Genomic DNA, 17,277 nt, shown 5'->3' with positions numbered 1-17,277 from the left:
GCCCTGGGCAGCGGTAGTTCTAAGCATGAAGGACTTGGTTTCTGGTTAGAGCAGCATAATGACTACTGAGATGATGATTAAGGAAAAAAGTTATCTGTGGCTGGAGCCAGACCTAGGTGTTGTAGGTGACTTGTCATAATCCCAAATCGGGATGGAGTGGGATGCCTTGGGCAAGGGTGGGGAGATATCCACTGCCTAAATTCTAGGAGTGAAGGAACTAAGTCATTGAAGGCTTGAGTTCTAGTCTACTAGGTATGTTGATTGGTAAGGAGATGGCTACAGAGTGAAGTGAAACATGGTCTGAGCCATGCCCCATATGGTGAGTCACTAAGGCAACCACCATTCAGGGACAGGGGAGCCCCAGGGTAGGAGTTCTGGGTATGAAAGGGTTGAGTTCTCTAGGGCTTGGTAGGAGTGTACTTAGGGTTGTGTGTGTGTATCTATATCTGTCTATATCATGATAATTCTCATAAAGACTTAAATGGATAGAAAAGTTGGCATATGGTCTATTTTGAACCAGTTTAACTACCAGATCAAAAGAGTGATCATTAATATATCGATGTCACCTTGGAGGCAGGTCTCTAGTGGACCCAGGGGTTTGTCTGTGATCCCCTGCTGTTAGATGTTTTATCAGTGATTTGGAAGAAGGCATAGAAGGAATGTTAGTAAAACCTGCAGATATCATGAAGCTCAAATGGGTAATTAACATGTTGGATGACAGGGTTAGAAGCCAAAAAAAGAACTCTCAACAGACTACAAGGGGTTAAAACCAATCAGATGAAATTTAATAGGGGTACATGTAAAGTTATACACACAGATTAAAAAAACAATTCAAAAGTAAATACAGGATGGGGAAGGTAGGATCTTGAACAGTTATTGCCAAATCTAATTCTATCCTAGGTTGTAATAAGAGTTATATATTATATGAGAGAAGAGAGAATGATGATAGCTAGACCTACTGCACTATGCCCCAGTGAGATCTCATCTGGAATAATGTGGATAACTCTGAACGTAACTTTTTAGGAAGGAGGCATGGCTAGAGAAGGGTGAGCAGGATAGGGAGAGGACTGGACCCAATGTGACCTGGGATAAATCTGATCCTGAGCAAGTCACTTGTTTGGGCCTCAGTTTCCAAAGCTGTCAAATGAAAGCATTGGGACGAGATGACCTTTAATGTCCCATTCAGCTTTAAATTTCCCAGTATTTTGACCCATGCTATATGAGGATCTCAGGAAGGAAATGGGGATGTGCCTTCAAACTGGGTTCTGTCCCAGAACCTTTTCTCTCTCCCTTTTAAACTTTTACAAAAGAATATTTACTTTAAAGGTATAACAACAACAAACATGTAAACATTGCCCCCAAAACATCTCAAGGGCATAATTCCTCCTATGGGTCTCTGGGAAGGAGAGGAGGATTAAATTCACAGCTTAACTCAGTTTGTACATAACAAGTTCCAAGTTCAAAAGCCACTCCCACCCCCACCCCCAGGGCTGGCTTTCCAAGATCCTGGTTACTCAGGGCTTCTCTGATGGGTTGGTTGCAACACCTGGCTTACAGTCTTGGGCTTCAGGGTCTTCACTGCTTGAGTTACTGGTTTGGGAAGTCCACTCCATGGAACTAGGAAAAAGGAAAGAAGACCAAACCCCAAGCCCATTTCTCAGGGCCAAGGAACCTAAGGGGAGGTGGAAGATGGTCCTTGGGCTCTTCCTCCTCCAGTTTACTCCATGGTGCCCCTGTGGGGAGTGAATGAGTCACCCCTGGACCCTCAGTACCTCTTCTCATTCTAGACTCTCCCTCCCTAGATTCCTTAAATTCCATGATCATTTCTAAGCAGATAATTTTCAGATCTCTCTGTCTAGCCCTAATCAATTTCCTGAACTAGAGGCCTATTTCACCAACTGCTTACTGAACATCTCTAACTGTGTCTTCTGTTGGCATGTCAAACTCAATATGCCCATTCTCTCCCCTAGAGTTTCCTCTTCTCCATTTCCCTACTGGTATAGATGGCACCACCATCCTTCCAGTTCCCCAAGTTTCTAACCATGGAATCATTTTAGACTCTTCCATCCTCTCATCATCCCCACCCCATATTTAATTACCTGCTAAGTCCTGTCAATTTTCCCTCTACAACATCAAGCACACTCACATAGCTACTGTTCTATTATTACCTCTTTCCCAGACTACTGTAACAACATCCTAATTGGGCGTCCAGCTTCTAGTCTTTCCCAACTCTAATCCACCCAGCTGCCAACATTATCTTCATAAGGAATAGGTGTGACCACACCACTTCCCTGCTCAAAGATTTTCAATGTCTTTCTATTGTCTCTAGAGTAAAATAACAACTCCTTAGCTTGTCATTCAAGGCCTGGCCCAGTCTAGCTCTAGTCCATCTGTCCAGTCCAATGGTACCTTGTTTCTCCCTCAGTTGTCAAACTGGACTGCTCACTATCACCCATACTTGACGCCCTCCATGGTCCATGCCTTTGCACAAGTCATCCCCCACACCTGGTACTCTGTTCCCATCTTTGCCTTTCAGAATTCTTACCTACTTCCTGTGCTCAGCTCAGGTACCAGTTCCTCTGGGAAGACTTCTCTCATGTCTTCAGTTGGCAGTGTTCTCTCCCTCCTCAAATGACCTCATATTTGCTTTTTCTTTGTAAGAGTTGCACCCCACACCCACCCCTACCCAAGAGGAATGTAGACTCCAGGAGTGCAGGGCCTAGTGCATCTTTGTACTGCCAACACCTAGCACAATGCCTGGCCTTGCTCTTACCATGTGGCTAACCCACCTTTCAGTCAGCTCACATGTTTCTCTGCTGAGGTCCTTTACATCCAAGTTTTCAAGCTTTTTTTTTTCTGCAAATTGTGGCATCCTGTTCACGTTCACCATGGACTTGTTTGTTGCCTGTCTGGATCCAGAACTGTGAATAGGAAGGCCAATTTCATGACATCTCGTTAATCACTTTGGTAATAGAACAGCTCATTAAACAATAGATACCTGCCCCCAAAAGTTGGCTTGAACCCTAGAACTGGACCTAGGTATTCTCTCCCTTGAGGCAGAACTATATTCTTAACATACACCTCCTCATACCACTTAACACCAATTATTATCGGTAAAGAAGAGGCCTTACCATCTCCTTGTTGTTGCACTCCAAGGACCATGGGACCTTTCCATAGGACTTGTAGCCAAAACCTTCCCTATGTGTGGTCTCCTGCAATAGAATGTGAACTTCTTGAGAGCAGGGACTGATATTTCTATTTATGTCCCCAGGGCTTAACGCTGTGCTTTGTATGTAGTATGTGCTTAATAAATGCTTCATTCATTCATTTTGCTCTTTAGCAAATCTACATTTGTCACAGCCTTTGCCTAGCCCTGTTGGATGCATCTACCAGGAATATCCTCTCAGTTTCCCCAACATACCTTCAAAGGCTTCACATTTGACAAGAGCAGATGATAGGAGGATAGGATCCTAGACCTAGAGCTAGAAGAGACCTCAGAGGCCATCTAGTCCAATCCTCTCATTTTGCAGAGGAGGAAACTGAGGCCCAGTGATGAGAAGTGATTTAAGTCACACGTGGAATCATAGAGTTAGGCCTAGAAGACATCTCATAAATCAACCTCTTTATATTTCAGATGGTAAACTGAGGGTCTAGGAAATTAAAGTTACTTGTTGGAAAGGAAAGGGAAAGGCAGCTGTGCTAGGTGATCACAATTCTCTCAGCTTATTTAGAAGCATCAGTATGTAACCTCGGGGGTTCATGCTGATCATCAGACAGCCACCAAGGAAGCGTCAAAGACAGCTAAGTCAAGTTGGAAGAGTATGTGTCATAACTATGAGGGAATATATGAGTGAATGGGGGCGGAAGCTGATTTTAGCAGTTGTATGGGGAGTGAGCCCAGAGAATGTGATTTGGGAGTCAATTAGTGACAGGATGATTTCAGTGATTCATGCAATATGTCTGTCGGTGATTCATTTATGGGGGAGAGAGAGTACTCAAGTCGTGAGTGTCAGGGTAAGCAGAAAACTGGAACTTGGGCTGTGCATTGAGAGCCATGTGAGGGAAGGCATGGGCTTGGGGATAAGGTGGAGAGACGGCAGTGCCACAACCTGGACACGAGGGCCCCTGGGCCCCCATGCCCCTTAGCCTCAGCCATGCAGGCATTAGAGCTGCTAGGAAGGCTGCCAGATCAGATTCCATCCTCTTCAGCTCTATCGCAATTGTGTATTTCTGAACTCTTGCAAGTTCTTAATGGGAAGTGATGTGCCTGGGGGGCACAGGGTGACGATCTTGGCTAACAGATATGGGTGACACTAGCAGGACAGGTACATTTTCTCACTGAGTCACAGGCCCCAGCAGTGTTAAAAGAAGGTGCCTGACATAAAAGATTTCAGAAAATGTGTCTGACTCAGTTCTGACATGTTCAAATTCAGCACGTGTCGACTGCCCTTTTGTCCTTTAAACAAGAAATTGCTCCATTAGCTGCATGAGTCCCCTCAACACTCACGCATACAGTTGGCACTTCATAGATCTTTGCCTGCTTGGGCTTTGTTCTTTAAGCACATTTAAGTGGTGGTTGACTAATGTTTCCTCACCTAGACTACACACCCTCCCAGGACCGGGGCCACGACACACTTCTTTGTTGCTTGACACACAGAATCACAGAATTTCCAGGTTAGAAGGGAGCTCAGCAGCCATCTAGTACAACCCATACACCAAAGTGAGGAGGACAATCTTCAGTGAGGGGGAATCTAGTACCTCACAAAGCCACTCATTCCATTTTGGGGCAGCTCCATGCTTTGCTCTCATGCTTTGCAATTTGTTCCTGAGATCCAGAAATCTGCCTCTTTGAAACATCCTGGTTGCTCTTAGTTCTGCTCTCTGGGCCAAACATTACAGCTCTAATCCCTCCTCCATATGACCAACTTTCAGATATGTGAAGACAGCTCTCACATTCCACTACCACACAGTCTTCTGTCCTTCAGGTTAAATATTCCCAGTTATTTTGATACTTAGATGGCAGACTTTTCACCATCCTGGTTGCCCTCCTGGATATTCTCCATCTTATCAATGTCTGTTCTAAACTGTAGCACCAGGAACCAAGCACAGTGTTCTAGATCAGAAGTGTCAAACATATGGGCCTGTGGCTGCATTGAAGCCTGCAGTGTTCCCTAATATGGGGAAAGCAAATTAAAATGAAATTGGGAAATATTTAACAAAATAAATTAAAATATAATACAGCACAGATAATGTTAATTTGTGGTTTTCTAAGTCACTACACAGCCTGCAGTGTGTGGTTCAGTGGCCCATTTCTATTTGAGTTTGTTTTGTTTTGTTTTTGGAGCGGGGAAGGCAGGGCAATTGGGGTTAAGTGACTTTCCCAAGGTCACACAGCTAGTAAGTATGTCAAGTGTCTGAGGCCAGATTTGAACTCAGGTCCTCCTGACTCCAGGGCCGGTGCTCTACTCACTGCGCCACCTCGCTGCCCCTCTATTTGAGTTTGACACCACTGCTCTAGATGTGGTCTGATCAATCAGTCAGTCTTTCAACAAGCATATTTTAAGCATTTGCTGTGTGCTGAGGATACCAAGGCAAAAACTACAACAGTCCCTGACCTCAAGGTGATTGCACTTTACCTGGAAAGACAAGATGTACACCAAAGGAATGTCCAAAATATGGGGGCTAGAGACTAGCCAAGTGATTTCATTAGTCTAGTAAACTCTCAGGTGAAGAAATTCCCTCTACCAAGGTATGTTGGTCCCTGCTCTGGGTTGGACCTGGATTTGAATCCCACCTCTGCCACTTGCTGTGTGACTAAGTTCCTTACCCTCTCTGAGCCTCCTGGCCAGCATCTGTTAAATGGATCTTCTATTGGACAGTAATTTCATGCTGTTGCTCAGACTGTTCTCTTGTCCACCTGTTGAGATTCTGCTCATCCTTTGAGACCCAGTGCAGATCGCATCTCTTCCATGAAGTTTTTCCTGACTACCTTAGCCTCCATTGTTTTCACCTTCCTACCTTCATTACTCATTAGGACACCTAGCACATACTGCCCACCTTATTACTTAAGTGCTTCCTTTGTACACATTCTGCTTCCTGGGGCCATGTCTTACATTTCTTTCATATCCGCTTCAGTGCTTGGCACTGTTCTTTGGAAACAGTGGACATGTCCCTTCCCTGAAGGTGGCCTACGACTTGAGGCATCAACCAGGGGAGCAAAGTGGTAAAAGGCCTATGGCTCCATCCCTAGCAGAGGGCAGCAAAGAGCAGGAGTTGGAAATACTCAGAAAGGGAGCCAATGATTGCCAGCTAGGGAGCTTCGGGGAGCCGATAGAGGAGAGGCCATGGAATTGCCCTCTATTTGCTGGAAGAATGGTGATTACAAAGGCCAGAAAGGATTTTAAGCTCCTTAAGAGCAGGGACTGTCTTTTGCCTTTCTTTGTATCCTTAAGTACTTAGCACAGTGCTGGGCACATGGTAGGAGCTTCAGAAATGCTAGGCGACTGACCGATATTTGATGGTCAGCTGGAAGAGGGAGAGGTGCCAGTGATTCTGATGACAAGATTCACAGATCTAAGGTGGAAATTGGAAATGAGCAATAGACCAGGTTGGTTGATTCTTGGAAGGAGATTTACTTTAACATCAAGCCTTCAGGTACAGCAGGGTCATTTGGCCTTACCCCTATAATTCTGGATATATTATATGTGGCAGATATTATCCCCATTCTGCAGATGAGGAAACTGAGGCTCAGAGAGGCTAAGTCACTTGCTCAGGATCACACTGGGGCACACAGGACACAACAAAGTGTCAGAGTTGGTATTTGAACCCAGGTTTTTCCTGACTCCAAAACTTTACTGCCTCTCATGGGAAAAGTTGTTCCTGGCCAGGGCAACCAGAAAGACTTTACCAAGGAGGTGACTTTTGAGTTGGGATGATAGGAATAAAAGAAGGGAAAGCACTAGACTTGGATTCAAATCTTGCCTCTGCCATTTATTATCTTTGTTAGGCAAAGCCATGAATATTATTGCTACTCACTGACACTTTGTTGTGAATTAGTTTATAATTTACTCTAGTCACTTAGCAAAGCACTGAGGGAAGGGGACACAGGGTACATGAGGTTTGGTGTAGTAAGAGGAAGGGTAAAGCTCAGGGGATAAGCCATTGGGAGTCCCAGACAAGAATTCATTGGAGGCCAGATACATGAAGGAGACAGGAGGGCACCCAAGACAAACTCCCTGGGTTCATTGAGTTAGATGGCACTTTAATGTTCATCTCATCCAACCTTAGTTTAGAAGTTTGTCAAGGACCAGTCCTGGACCTCTCTCTTTATGGAAGGCAACATGACATGAAGGAAAGAGAACTAGACTGGGAATTAGAAGACCTGCATTCTAATTCAGGCCCTGCCATTAGCTGTCAGAGGCCTGAGGCCTGAGGTGTGGTTACTGCTGGGGTGGAGGGGGTGGGGGGAGGGTAATGCCTCCATAAGGGTGTCTCAGGCACTAAGCCAAGGCTGGAGACAACTCATTTCATCCCTGGCATTTTCACCAGTGATTACATAGCCTCAGCCTCTTCTCTCACTTCGTCCACGATACAGGACAGTCGCAACTGATGTCACTCTTACATTCTGCAAATGGGACGCAGACATCCCATTAGTGTCTGATTAAACTGACCCAACTTTCAGGGAACCATGACACTTGCACACAAGAGTGGAAACTCAGTACTGCTGCCGCCATGTTGGTGTGCTAGGTCAAGACTACCCAATCTCCTTTGCATACAGACTGCTTCACTCCATATGCTGCTATGTTACCAGAATGGTGGCGGGATCTTTCAAATCCCTAGTGACCTCTTGTTGCTGGTACCTGCATTAAATTTTTTGTGACTAATTACCACCTTTTGTGGGGCAGAATTCCAAGCAGTTGTTCTTCCAAGGTAATAGTACCTTCATGTTGCTCCCTCCTCCTATCCTGTGTGATTATGATTACCCCACATCCCTGTATGCTGCTGACACTCACTAACTGAACAACCCTGGGAAGATCACGTGATCTCTCTGGGCCTCCTTCAGTTTCATTGTCTGTAAAGTGAGGAAGGTAGACTAGATGATCTCAAAGGTCTCATCTGGCTCCTACACTCTGGTTCATCCCAAGGTCTCTTTTCTGTCAGACTAGGAATGGCCAAGTGTAGGAGAAGACTGAAGACCTTAAAGATGGATGACTTCTCTTTGAATCTACCCAGAAGGTCGCTTCACTAGTGTCCAAGAACGTTGAACAAGCACCCTGCATGTCCCACACTCTACCACACAAAGGGGACATTTGGCCAATTTGTAATTGAAATTTTGTACATCATTAAACGAACGTTGGCCTGGAAAACAGTAGTTGAAGTAGGTTCACAGAGAAGATAATGAGTTTTTTTTTCTCTCTTGCTTTCTATTTGAACTTCAGTCAGAATTTGGCGCGATAATCTCATTGCTAGAGTTTATGGGGTGTAACTCCCCCTACTGTTTGCTTTGGCTGCCCCAAGCTTCTTTTGATGAAACTTGAGGTCAGTGGTTGGGAGAAACATGTCATAAATACTAGGCCTGTCTTGAAGTTTCTTAGATCTCAGCTGAGCAACATCTTTCCAAGGAACTCATAAATCACCAGGCAAACCAACATTCATTGTCTGCATTCGTGTCAGGGAGAAGAAAAAGAAATAATGAGAACCATCATGTGGAGATTTATATGGCATGAGCACAGATCCCTTTCCACTCCTCCAAGGGGCCTGAAAGGGGCCCTGATAAAGAGAGTAACCCATAAGGAGAATTGAAGTACAAATCACCAAGGAGAGATTCCTTAGGGCCTTCCCTTTGATGCCTGGGATCCTGAGTGACAACTTGACTTCTTCTACCTTTGTGGGTGAGCCACAGCTTCATAAATTGGAGACAGCCAAAAGCCACAAGGGGAGAGCAGCAGGACCAACGGCTTATCCAGGTTAGAAAGTTCTTTCTATGACCAATCTCATTGTTACCCTCACAATGACCCTGTGAGTTACACAGGGCAAGTAGTATTATCTCCATTTTACAAGGGAAGAAACTGAGGCTTGGTAAGGGGAAGTGATTGGCCCATGGTCTAGGAAGTGGTGAAGTTAAGGCTCCATCTCATGTTTTTGGACTCTAGGTCCAGGTTCTTTCTCTTGATCCATGCTGCCTTCTTATAAGAACTGGAAGGGCAGTTTTGAATATTAAATATAGGGAGCTTAGGAGGATCTTTGAGCACTGAGTCCAAACCACTGTACAAGGTGCAGTAGCTGGATTGCCAGAGGTTCTGTTGGTTGTGGAAAGGATTAGTTTGCCTTGCTCTGATCATGTACATTTCCTAAGAAGGCTTCAGGTCTTTGGGTTAGTTTCCCGACACCAGAGAGAACAAAGAAGTAACAGTAAAGGCCTTGCCTAATTATCAAATCTTTGCTAAATGTTAATTCTGGCTAAAAGACATAGAGTGCAATCTTATCAAACTAACGTAGCTCAGCTGAGTGATTCACTTTGGCAACCCTGGTATATTAGAAAGGAGGGAAATAAGCATTTATATAGTGCCTACTATGTGCCAAGCATCATGCTAAGCACTTTATAGATGTAATTTCATTCAGTTCGCACAACAATTCTGAAAGGTAGGAGCTAATATTATTGCCATTATGCAAGGAACTGAGGAAACTGAGGCAAACAGGGTTAAGTGACTTGCCCAGGGTCATACAACTAGTAAATGTCTGAGGTCAGATTTGAACTTAGGTCTTCCTGACTCCAGGGCCAGCACCGTATTCACTGTACCACCTAGCTGCCTCTACATTCCTAGGGAGCCACTCAATCTCTCCAAAGAGATGGGAAGCTGCTTGAAGTTGGGGACATCCTCTGTATGACTTCCCACTAGGCACTTAGCAGGAACTGAATTTTTCTCTTTCCTCACAAAGACAGGGCTTAAAATGGGAAGAAAATGGAGAATGAAACAGGAGGGCCATTCCACTTCCTTTCTTTAATAATTAAAAATTTTTTTAAAAATTAACAAAATCTTAGTGCATTTGTAAGCTTTAATAGTGAAGGTTTAAGCTTTGATAGCTTTAAACTGTAGTACGACTTTTGTAACCCCTTGGATATGTCTCTTCTGTACCCCAAATCTATCACCTCCCTCATTAGGTGGGAAGCACGTTTCCTCACCAGTTTTCTGGAATCGTGGTCAGTCATTGAGTTGATCAGAGTTCTTATGGTTTAAAGTTGTTTGTAGCTACACTGTTGTTTTGTTAGGTTTTTTGGGGAGGGTAATTGTTGGTTCTGCTTGGTTCACTCTGTATCAGTTCATACAAGTCTTTTCAGGTCAGGTTTCCCTGAAAACTGCCTCATTAGTTATTGCAGAATAGTGTTCTACCGCAACCATATATCATAATGCATTAAGCTGTTCCTGAACTAATGGGCACCCCTTTAATTTTTAGATCTTTGCCCCCCACAAAAAGAATTGCCATAAATATTTTGTACATATGGGTCCTTTTCTCTTTGATGTCTTTGGGGTTTAGGCCTAGGTCATTCCACTTCTTTTCAAGGGCATATGAACTTTTCCTGTTATCATTTAGCAACCACAAAGACAAGCCATAGCACTCTTGTTGATCTCACTTCAAGCACTTCTTTCAAGGGCCCAGCCTTACCTTTGGTTATACTAGCAACTGAAGCTAGAGCTGGCCCAGAAGGACCATGGTGCTAACAGCAGGTTGTTTCCTTGTGGCTGAGCTTCTATTACCAGCTTCTGGGTTTCATTTCTTCTGGACTACCTTTTGCCCATTCTGTTTGCTAAGGTCAATGACTAGAGAGCTTCCCACTGATAGGGGCGAGTCAAGAGCTCTGTAGTCATAGGCAAAGCTATGAATGACCATACCCAGCTAAAGGTGGCTTTTGTCAGGCAGAGTGACCCTAGGATGAGATGGCCTATCCTTTGAACTTTCAGTGTCAGGCTGATTCAGGTTACATTGTGACAGCTATCTATGTGATTCAGGCTCAAAAATTCTTTAAAACTCCTTTTTAACTCTTTTATGGAAATTGTCTGTCCCCAAAACCCATTTCTCTGCAAAAGAAACTCCAGGAGCTTTGTGGAGACCGAGCTACAAAGCTCACTTCTTTGACCAGATTTCCTCCAGATTGGCATGCAAATAAATTCAAGCTGGAACAGAGCTAAAGAGAGAAAGCAAAGTCTTCATACAACACCCTTCTGGTCCACAATTTGCCTTTATTATGTATATTTGTCTGCTGCAAGGGAAAAATAAAAAAAAATAAAAAAACCAACCCTGGCTTTTTTGCTGTATTCCACACTGTTCTAAGTCTTACTATTTTCTTCCATATCATTATATCTGCTAAGAAAGAGTCTGAAGATTTTGGTTGGAATCCCACCTTTGCCAATTACTGACTTGGGCATATTGCTTAACCCTTTGCCCCTTGGGCAAGTTTCTGGAACTCAATTCCTACATCTAGAAAATAAGCATGGTTGGAAGAGCTCCAGAGGACCTGGGTTCTAATCCTAGCTCTTCCACTTACCAGCAGCACAATTTTGGGCAAGTCACCTAAATTGCCTCTCTGGGACTCATCTATAAAATGAAGGGGCTGGATGGACCCAGTGGCCTCTTAGGCCCCTTCCCTTTCCAGCTTGGAATCTGTAGATGGAATCACTAGATGACCTCTGAGGTCTCTTTCTTCTAGCTCTGAATCTATGATCCTCCAAATTGTGCCTTCACAGGCAGTGCAAAGGTGCTAGTGATTGGAAGTGGTGATCATACTTTTATCTTTCTGTTCCTCCCAGTGGTGTAGCTTAATTCTTTGGACATAGGAGCTACTTGGGAAATGTTTGTTGATTAGAAACTGAATTAAATTGAAGGGAAAAATTAGCCTAGCCCCTTGTCAAATGCTGAATTAATGGTGTCCCAGTGAAGGCAGTTTGATTGTTATGTGGGCCAGGCAGAAGCAGTGCAGTGGTGGACAAGAAAGATGCATGTTTGCTGCTTCACAATGTGCTTCCCTTTGAATCCTTGAGGGTAGGTAATACAAAGATTATTAACCCCATTTTATAGGTGAAGAAACTAGCTTTGAAGACATACTTCCTAAAGTCTCCTCATCCCATGATAAAGTTTTCAATTGCTTTAAGTGTCAGTCTGAATCTAGTAAGGGAAGAGGGAGGAAAAGTAAGCTGTTGGCTCTATCAATCAGCAAATATTTATTATGTGCTCAATAAAAAATTGAGACCATTCCCCAAGTGCTCCCCCTTCTTCCCTATCATCTCACATCATGCAGACACCTTCCCCCCACTGTCTCCTCCTTAACTTGTCTTGGATGGAGAGGTGACCCTTTGCCAAGGCCCTCTACCTATCCCCTTGATCTCCCACCCTCCTGACTTCTCCAGCATATTTCCCCCCCTCTTCCCCACCCCTTATCTTCATTCTCTCCCTAGCTCTTCCTCCTTCCTTCCTGCCTACAAATATTTCCGTATCTCCCCATCTTTAAAAAAATCCTCATTTGATCCTACTAGCTATATCTCTCTTTCCCTTCTCAGCTAAACTCCTTGAAAATATCATCAACACTTAGTACGTCCACTTCCTCTCTTCTCACTCTCATGTAAATGTTCGGAGGTCTGGCTTCCAACCTCATCATTCAACTGAAATCAACTGACTCTCCCCTCTCCAGTTACCAATGATCTCTTAATTGCCAAATGTAATCAACTTTTCTTAATCTTCATCCTCTCTGTCAGTCTGTCAGTCAACTAGCATACATCTAGCACTAAGTGCCAGGCATTGTGCTAAGCACTGAGAATACAAAGAAAAGCAAAAGACAGTCCCTGCTCTCAAGGAGCTTACAGTCTAATGCAAACAACTAGGCACAAGCAAGATTTATACAAGTCAAATTGCAGATAACCAATAGAAGGAAGGCATGAGCATTAATTTATGCAGCATTTGATGCTGTTCATCTCCTGGCTACTCTCTCCTGCCTAGGTCCTTATGACACTGCTCTCAATATTCTGGTTCCTTTCCTATCTAACTGCTTCTTCTTAGTCTCTGTTGCTGGTTCTTCATCCATGCCATGCCTTCTCACCATGGGTGTTTCATTCTTTTTTTAAAAAAAATTTCTTTTTATTTATTTATTTAACAATCATTTAAAAAATTTTTGATTTCCCAGTCCTCTCCTTCCCTCCTGGCCCTTCTCCCTCCTTGAGAAGGCAAGCAATTTGATATTGATTATACATGTGAAATCATGCAAAACATATTTCCATATTAGCTGTGTTAAAACAGAAACAAAAATAAAAAATAAAATAAAAGGTTAAAAAAAAGTCTGCTTCAATCTGTATTCAGAGTTCATCAGTTCTCTCTCTGGAAGTAGATACCATTTTTCATCATAAGTCCTTGGGAATTGTCTTGGATCATCATCTAGATCAGAGTAGCTAAGTCTTTCACAGTTGATCATCCTTACAATATTGCTGTTACTGTGTACGATGTTCTTCTGGTTTTGCTCACTTCACTTTGAATCACTTCAAATAAGTTTTCTGAAACCATCTTGCTTGTCATTTCTTATAGCACAGTAGTATTCCATCACAATCATATACCCTAACTTGTTCAGCCATTCCCCAATTGATGGGCATCCCCTCAATTTCCAATTCTTTGCCACCACAAAAAGAGCTGCTATAAATATTTTTGTACAAATAGGTCCTTTTCCTTTTTCTTTGATCTCTTGTGGATACAGACCTGGTAGTGGAATTGCTGAGTCAAAGTGTATGCAAAGTTCTATAGCCTTTGGGCGTAGTTCTACATTGCTCTGCAGAATGGTTGGGTTAGTTCACAACTCCACCTACAATGCATTAGTGCCCTATTTTTCCACATCCCCTCCAGTATTTGTCATTTTCAGTCTGATAGGTGGTATCTCAGAGTTGTTTTAATTTGCATTTCTCTAATCAATAGTGATTTAGAGCATTTTTAATGTGACTATAGATAGTTTTGATTTCTTCTTCTGAAAACAGCCTGTTCATATCCTTTGACCATTTATCAACTGGGGAGTGGCTCTTATTTTTGTAAATTTGGCTTAGGTCCCTATATAGTTGGGAAATGAGGCCTTTAGCAGAGAAACTTGCTATAAACATTTTTTTCACCATGGGTGTTTCTTAAGGCTCTCTCCTGGATCCTCTTCGCTTTTCTCTCTGTACTATCTTACATCATCTCTCATGTGCGTTCACTCAATTATTAGCTCTGTGAAGATGATTCCCAGATTGATATATGTGCCTTTAGTATCTTTCCTGATCTACAGTAGTGAATCACGAGCTGCCTTTTGGACATCTTCAACCAGATGTCCCAAAGGCACTTCAAATTCAACACATCCCAAACATAACACATTCCCTTTCCCTTTCAATCCTCCTCTCTTCCAAACTTTCCCTTTACAGTCAAAGGCATCACTATCCTCCCAGTGACCCCGACTTGCAGCCTCGGTGTCACCCCTGATTCTTCCATTTCAGTTAGCCCACATATTCAGTCTGTCACCAAATCTGGTTAGTTCTCCCTTCCCGGTATCTCTTATATACATTGCTCTCTCTCTCTCTACTCACAATTGCCAGGACCCTCATTCAGGCCCTGGTCAACTTTTCCTGGAGTAAGGTAATAGTCTTCTCACTGGTCTCCCTGCCTCGGGTCTCTCTCCAGTGTAATTCATCTTCCACGTATGTGCCAAGGTGATTTTTCTAGTCTAACCACATCCATCTCTCATCCATCCATTCAGTGAGCTCCAAGAATCCCTATTATTACCAGGATCAAATATAAAACCTTCTGGCATTTAAAGCTACTTACCAACTGGTCTCTTCCTAACTTATACTTTATGCCCTTTCATGTATTCTAGGCCTACTTGAACGTTTATTGCACTCAAGGCTCCATCTCCTATCTCCATGCCTTTCCCTCATGCCTGGAATACCCTCCTTCTCACTTCTGCCTCTTAGCTTCCCCTAAGACTCAGCTAAAATCCCAGTAGCTGAGGCTACAGAGACATAAGTGACAAACATCTCAAGGAATTTACATTCCAGCCCCTAAGTCCAAAGCCATTTGGGGGTAGAGAGCACTAGAAGCTAAGTGATTAGAAGGTATTGCTTGAGCTGAGTCTTAAAGGAAACTAACAATTCTAAGAGGAGGTGAGGAGGGCATGCATTTTGGGTATGGAGGTCATTCAATACCAAGGCCCAGAGATGGAAAATCCATCTCTATGTGTGAAAAACAGTAAGTTGGACTGGACCATAGAGTACATGGAGGGGAAGAAAGTATAAGACTAGATAGATAGGAAGGAACCAGATTGTGAAGGCCTTTAAATGGCAAACAGAGAAGTGTATATTTGACCATAGAGGTAATAGGCAGCTACTGGATTTTAAGCGGTGCAGTAGATAAAGCACCTAGAGTTAGGTGCTCCATAGAGTGGGCCTAGAGTTAGGAAGACCTGAGTTCAAATCCAGCCTCAGACACTTGCTAGCTGGGTGACCCTGGGCAAATTACTTCACCTTGTTTGCCTCAGGTTCCTCATCTGTATAATTAGCTAGAAAAGGAGATGGCCGAGCACTCTAGTATCTTTGCCAATAAAACCCCAAATAGAGCCACAAAGAGTAGGATATGACCAAAATGACTGAAAAACAACAATTGAATTTTACTGACTAGGTCAATGACACAGTCAGATCTGCACTGTAGGAAAATCACTTTAGCAGCTGTGTGGAGAATGGATTGCAGTGGGGAGAGACTTGAAGCAAGGAAACTAATTAGGAGACACTTGCAAAGTTCCCAGCTAGAGGGGATGAGGGCCTGAACTACAGTGCTGGATGTGTGCGAGGAGGGAGAAGGCGACAGATGCACCACATGTTGTGGAGGAATAGCCAGTGCAGTCAATTAAACAAGCATTTATTAAGTGCCTGGTGAGTGTCAGGCACTGGGGATTTAAAAGCCAAACCAAAACAGTCCCTCATCTCAAGGAGCTCGGGTCCTAATGGAGGAAAAAACATAGCAAATGGATACATGCAAGATGCATACATAGGGAGGAGATGGAAGGTAAGCTCTGGATAGCCGCAGGGGGGACAAGAAAGGCCATTTGAAGGGGGTGGGATTTAAGCTGAATTTTTAAGGAAGTCAGGAATATGAAGAGGCCAAGGTGGAGGGGGAGGGCATTCTCGGATCGGGGATAGTAGATGGAGTGTAAAGAGCAGCAAGAAGGTCATATAGCTGAATCATGAGAAGGAGCTACATTGTGCACAGCTTTCTTCCACCCATGGGCTACAATATGCACAGAGAGAAACACAGACAAGATCATTCAAAGAAGGAAATAGACCTTGCAACTAAGGGGAGTGAGAAGATTCCTCTGCATTTTATAGGAAGGAAGCTCAGGGGCCTAAGAGGCCCATAACAAACCATTAGGCACAGGCTTGTTGAGACTGTTTTAGTGGGGAGTGGCAGGCACCCACCTGTTTCCCTCCCCTCAAAAAAAGTCTGATACAGAGGACAAAAAAATCTGGATGTTTTACCCTGATATACACAATGAACACTACACACAAAATACATACAAGTTCACAACACACACAAAAGATATACATTCCCAACCCCCCAACCCTCTGTGCACGTGCACACATGCATACAAACACGCATACACACACACACACATCGAGCTCAGAGGCTTGAAATTTGAAGAATGAGGAGTGTGAGATCCATTTTATTTCAGGGGGCTTCTCACTGCCTCATTAAAAGAGTCAGACCTAAGTGATATAGACCAGAGCTCCTCTCCCAGGATCTTATTTCTTATCCTGGACATAAAGCAGAGAATTCTCAAGACTCAAGGCAGGAGATGTTTGCCTGATGGAGTAAACCACTCCAGGCTGATTCCTGAGCTCTAAATGTAACCCTGGGTTTGTTTTTTGTTGTGTGCTAAGCTTTCTTTCTTTTTTTAAATTTAATTTGAGGAAGCATGGTGTAATGGAAAGAGTACTGGATTTGGAGTCTGGGGACTTGGCTTCACACTGAAGTTCTGCTGTGCATAGGCCTCTGGAACATGAGTAGGTTGCAGTGGATGATCACTAGTGTGTCTTCCATTTCTAATCTAATCTGTGATACCATGAATAAGGAAGGTTAGGTGAAAGTCTGCTAAAAGTCTCAGTTTTCAAAATGAATCTAGGTTCTTAATCAACCCAGACGGGTCTTAAGAAACTGGCAGGTAGGGGCCATTTGTTTGCCTGGTCTAGTTAAGTGCAAGGAAGCTCATTCTTAGACACCTGGCCA

General features: G+C 43.5%; 1 protein-coding gene across 1 annotated transcript in view; it reads right to left on the bottom strand.

Annotated features, from left to right (window-relative positions):
* Positions 1–850: 850 nt before the first annotated feature.
* Positions 851–17,277, bottom strand: part of LOC118832755 (protein FAM122B-like) — a 94,588-nt gene continuing 78,161 nt past the window's right edge. Inside the window, exons 10-12 of the mRNA XM_036740097.1 lie at positions 3,132–3,212; positions 2,790–2,921; positions 851–1,617 (exon numbers count right to left, since the gene is read on the bottom strand). Of these exons, the coding sequence (XP_036595992.1) occupies positions 1,515–1,617; positions 2,790–2,921; positions 3,132–3,212 (316 nt within the window). The 3' untranslated portion in view covers positions 851–1,514. The remainder of the gene's footprint in view (positions 1,618–2,789; positions 2,922–3,131; positions 3,213–17,277) is intronic.

This window comes from Trichosurus vulpecula, chromosome X, assembly GCF_011100635.1.
Source record: "Trichosurus vulpecula isolate mTriVul1 chromosome X, mTriVul1.pri, whole genome shotgun sequence".
Taxonomy (NCBI): Eukaryota; Metazoa; Chordata; class Mammalia; order Diprotodontia; family Phalangeridae; genus Trichosurus; species Trichosurus vulpecula.
This window is presented reverse-complemented; position numbering and strand designations above follow the sequence as displayed.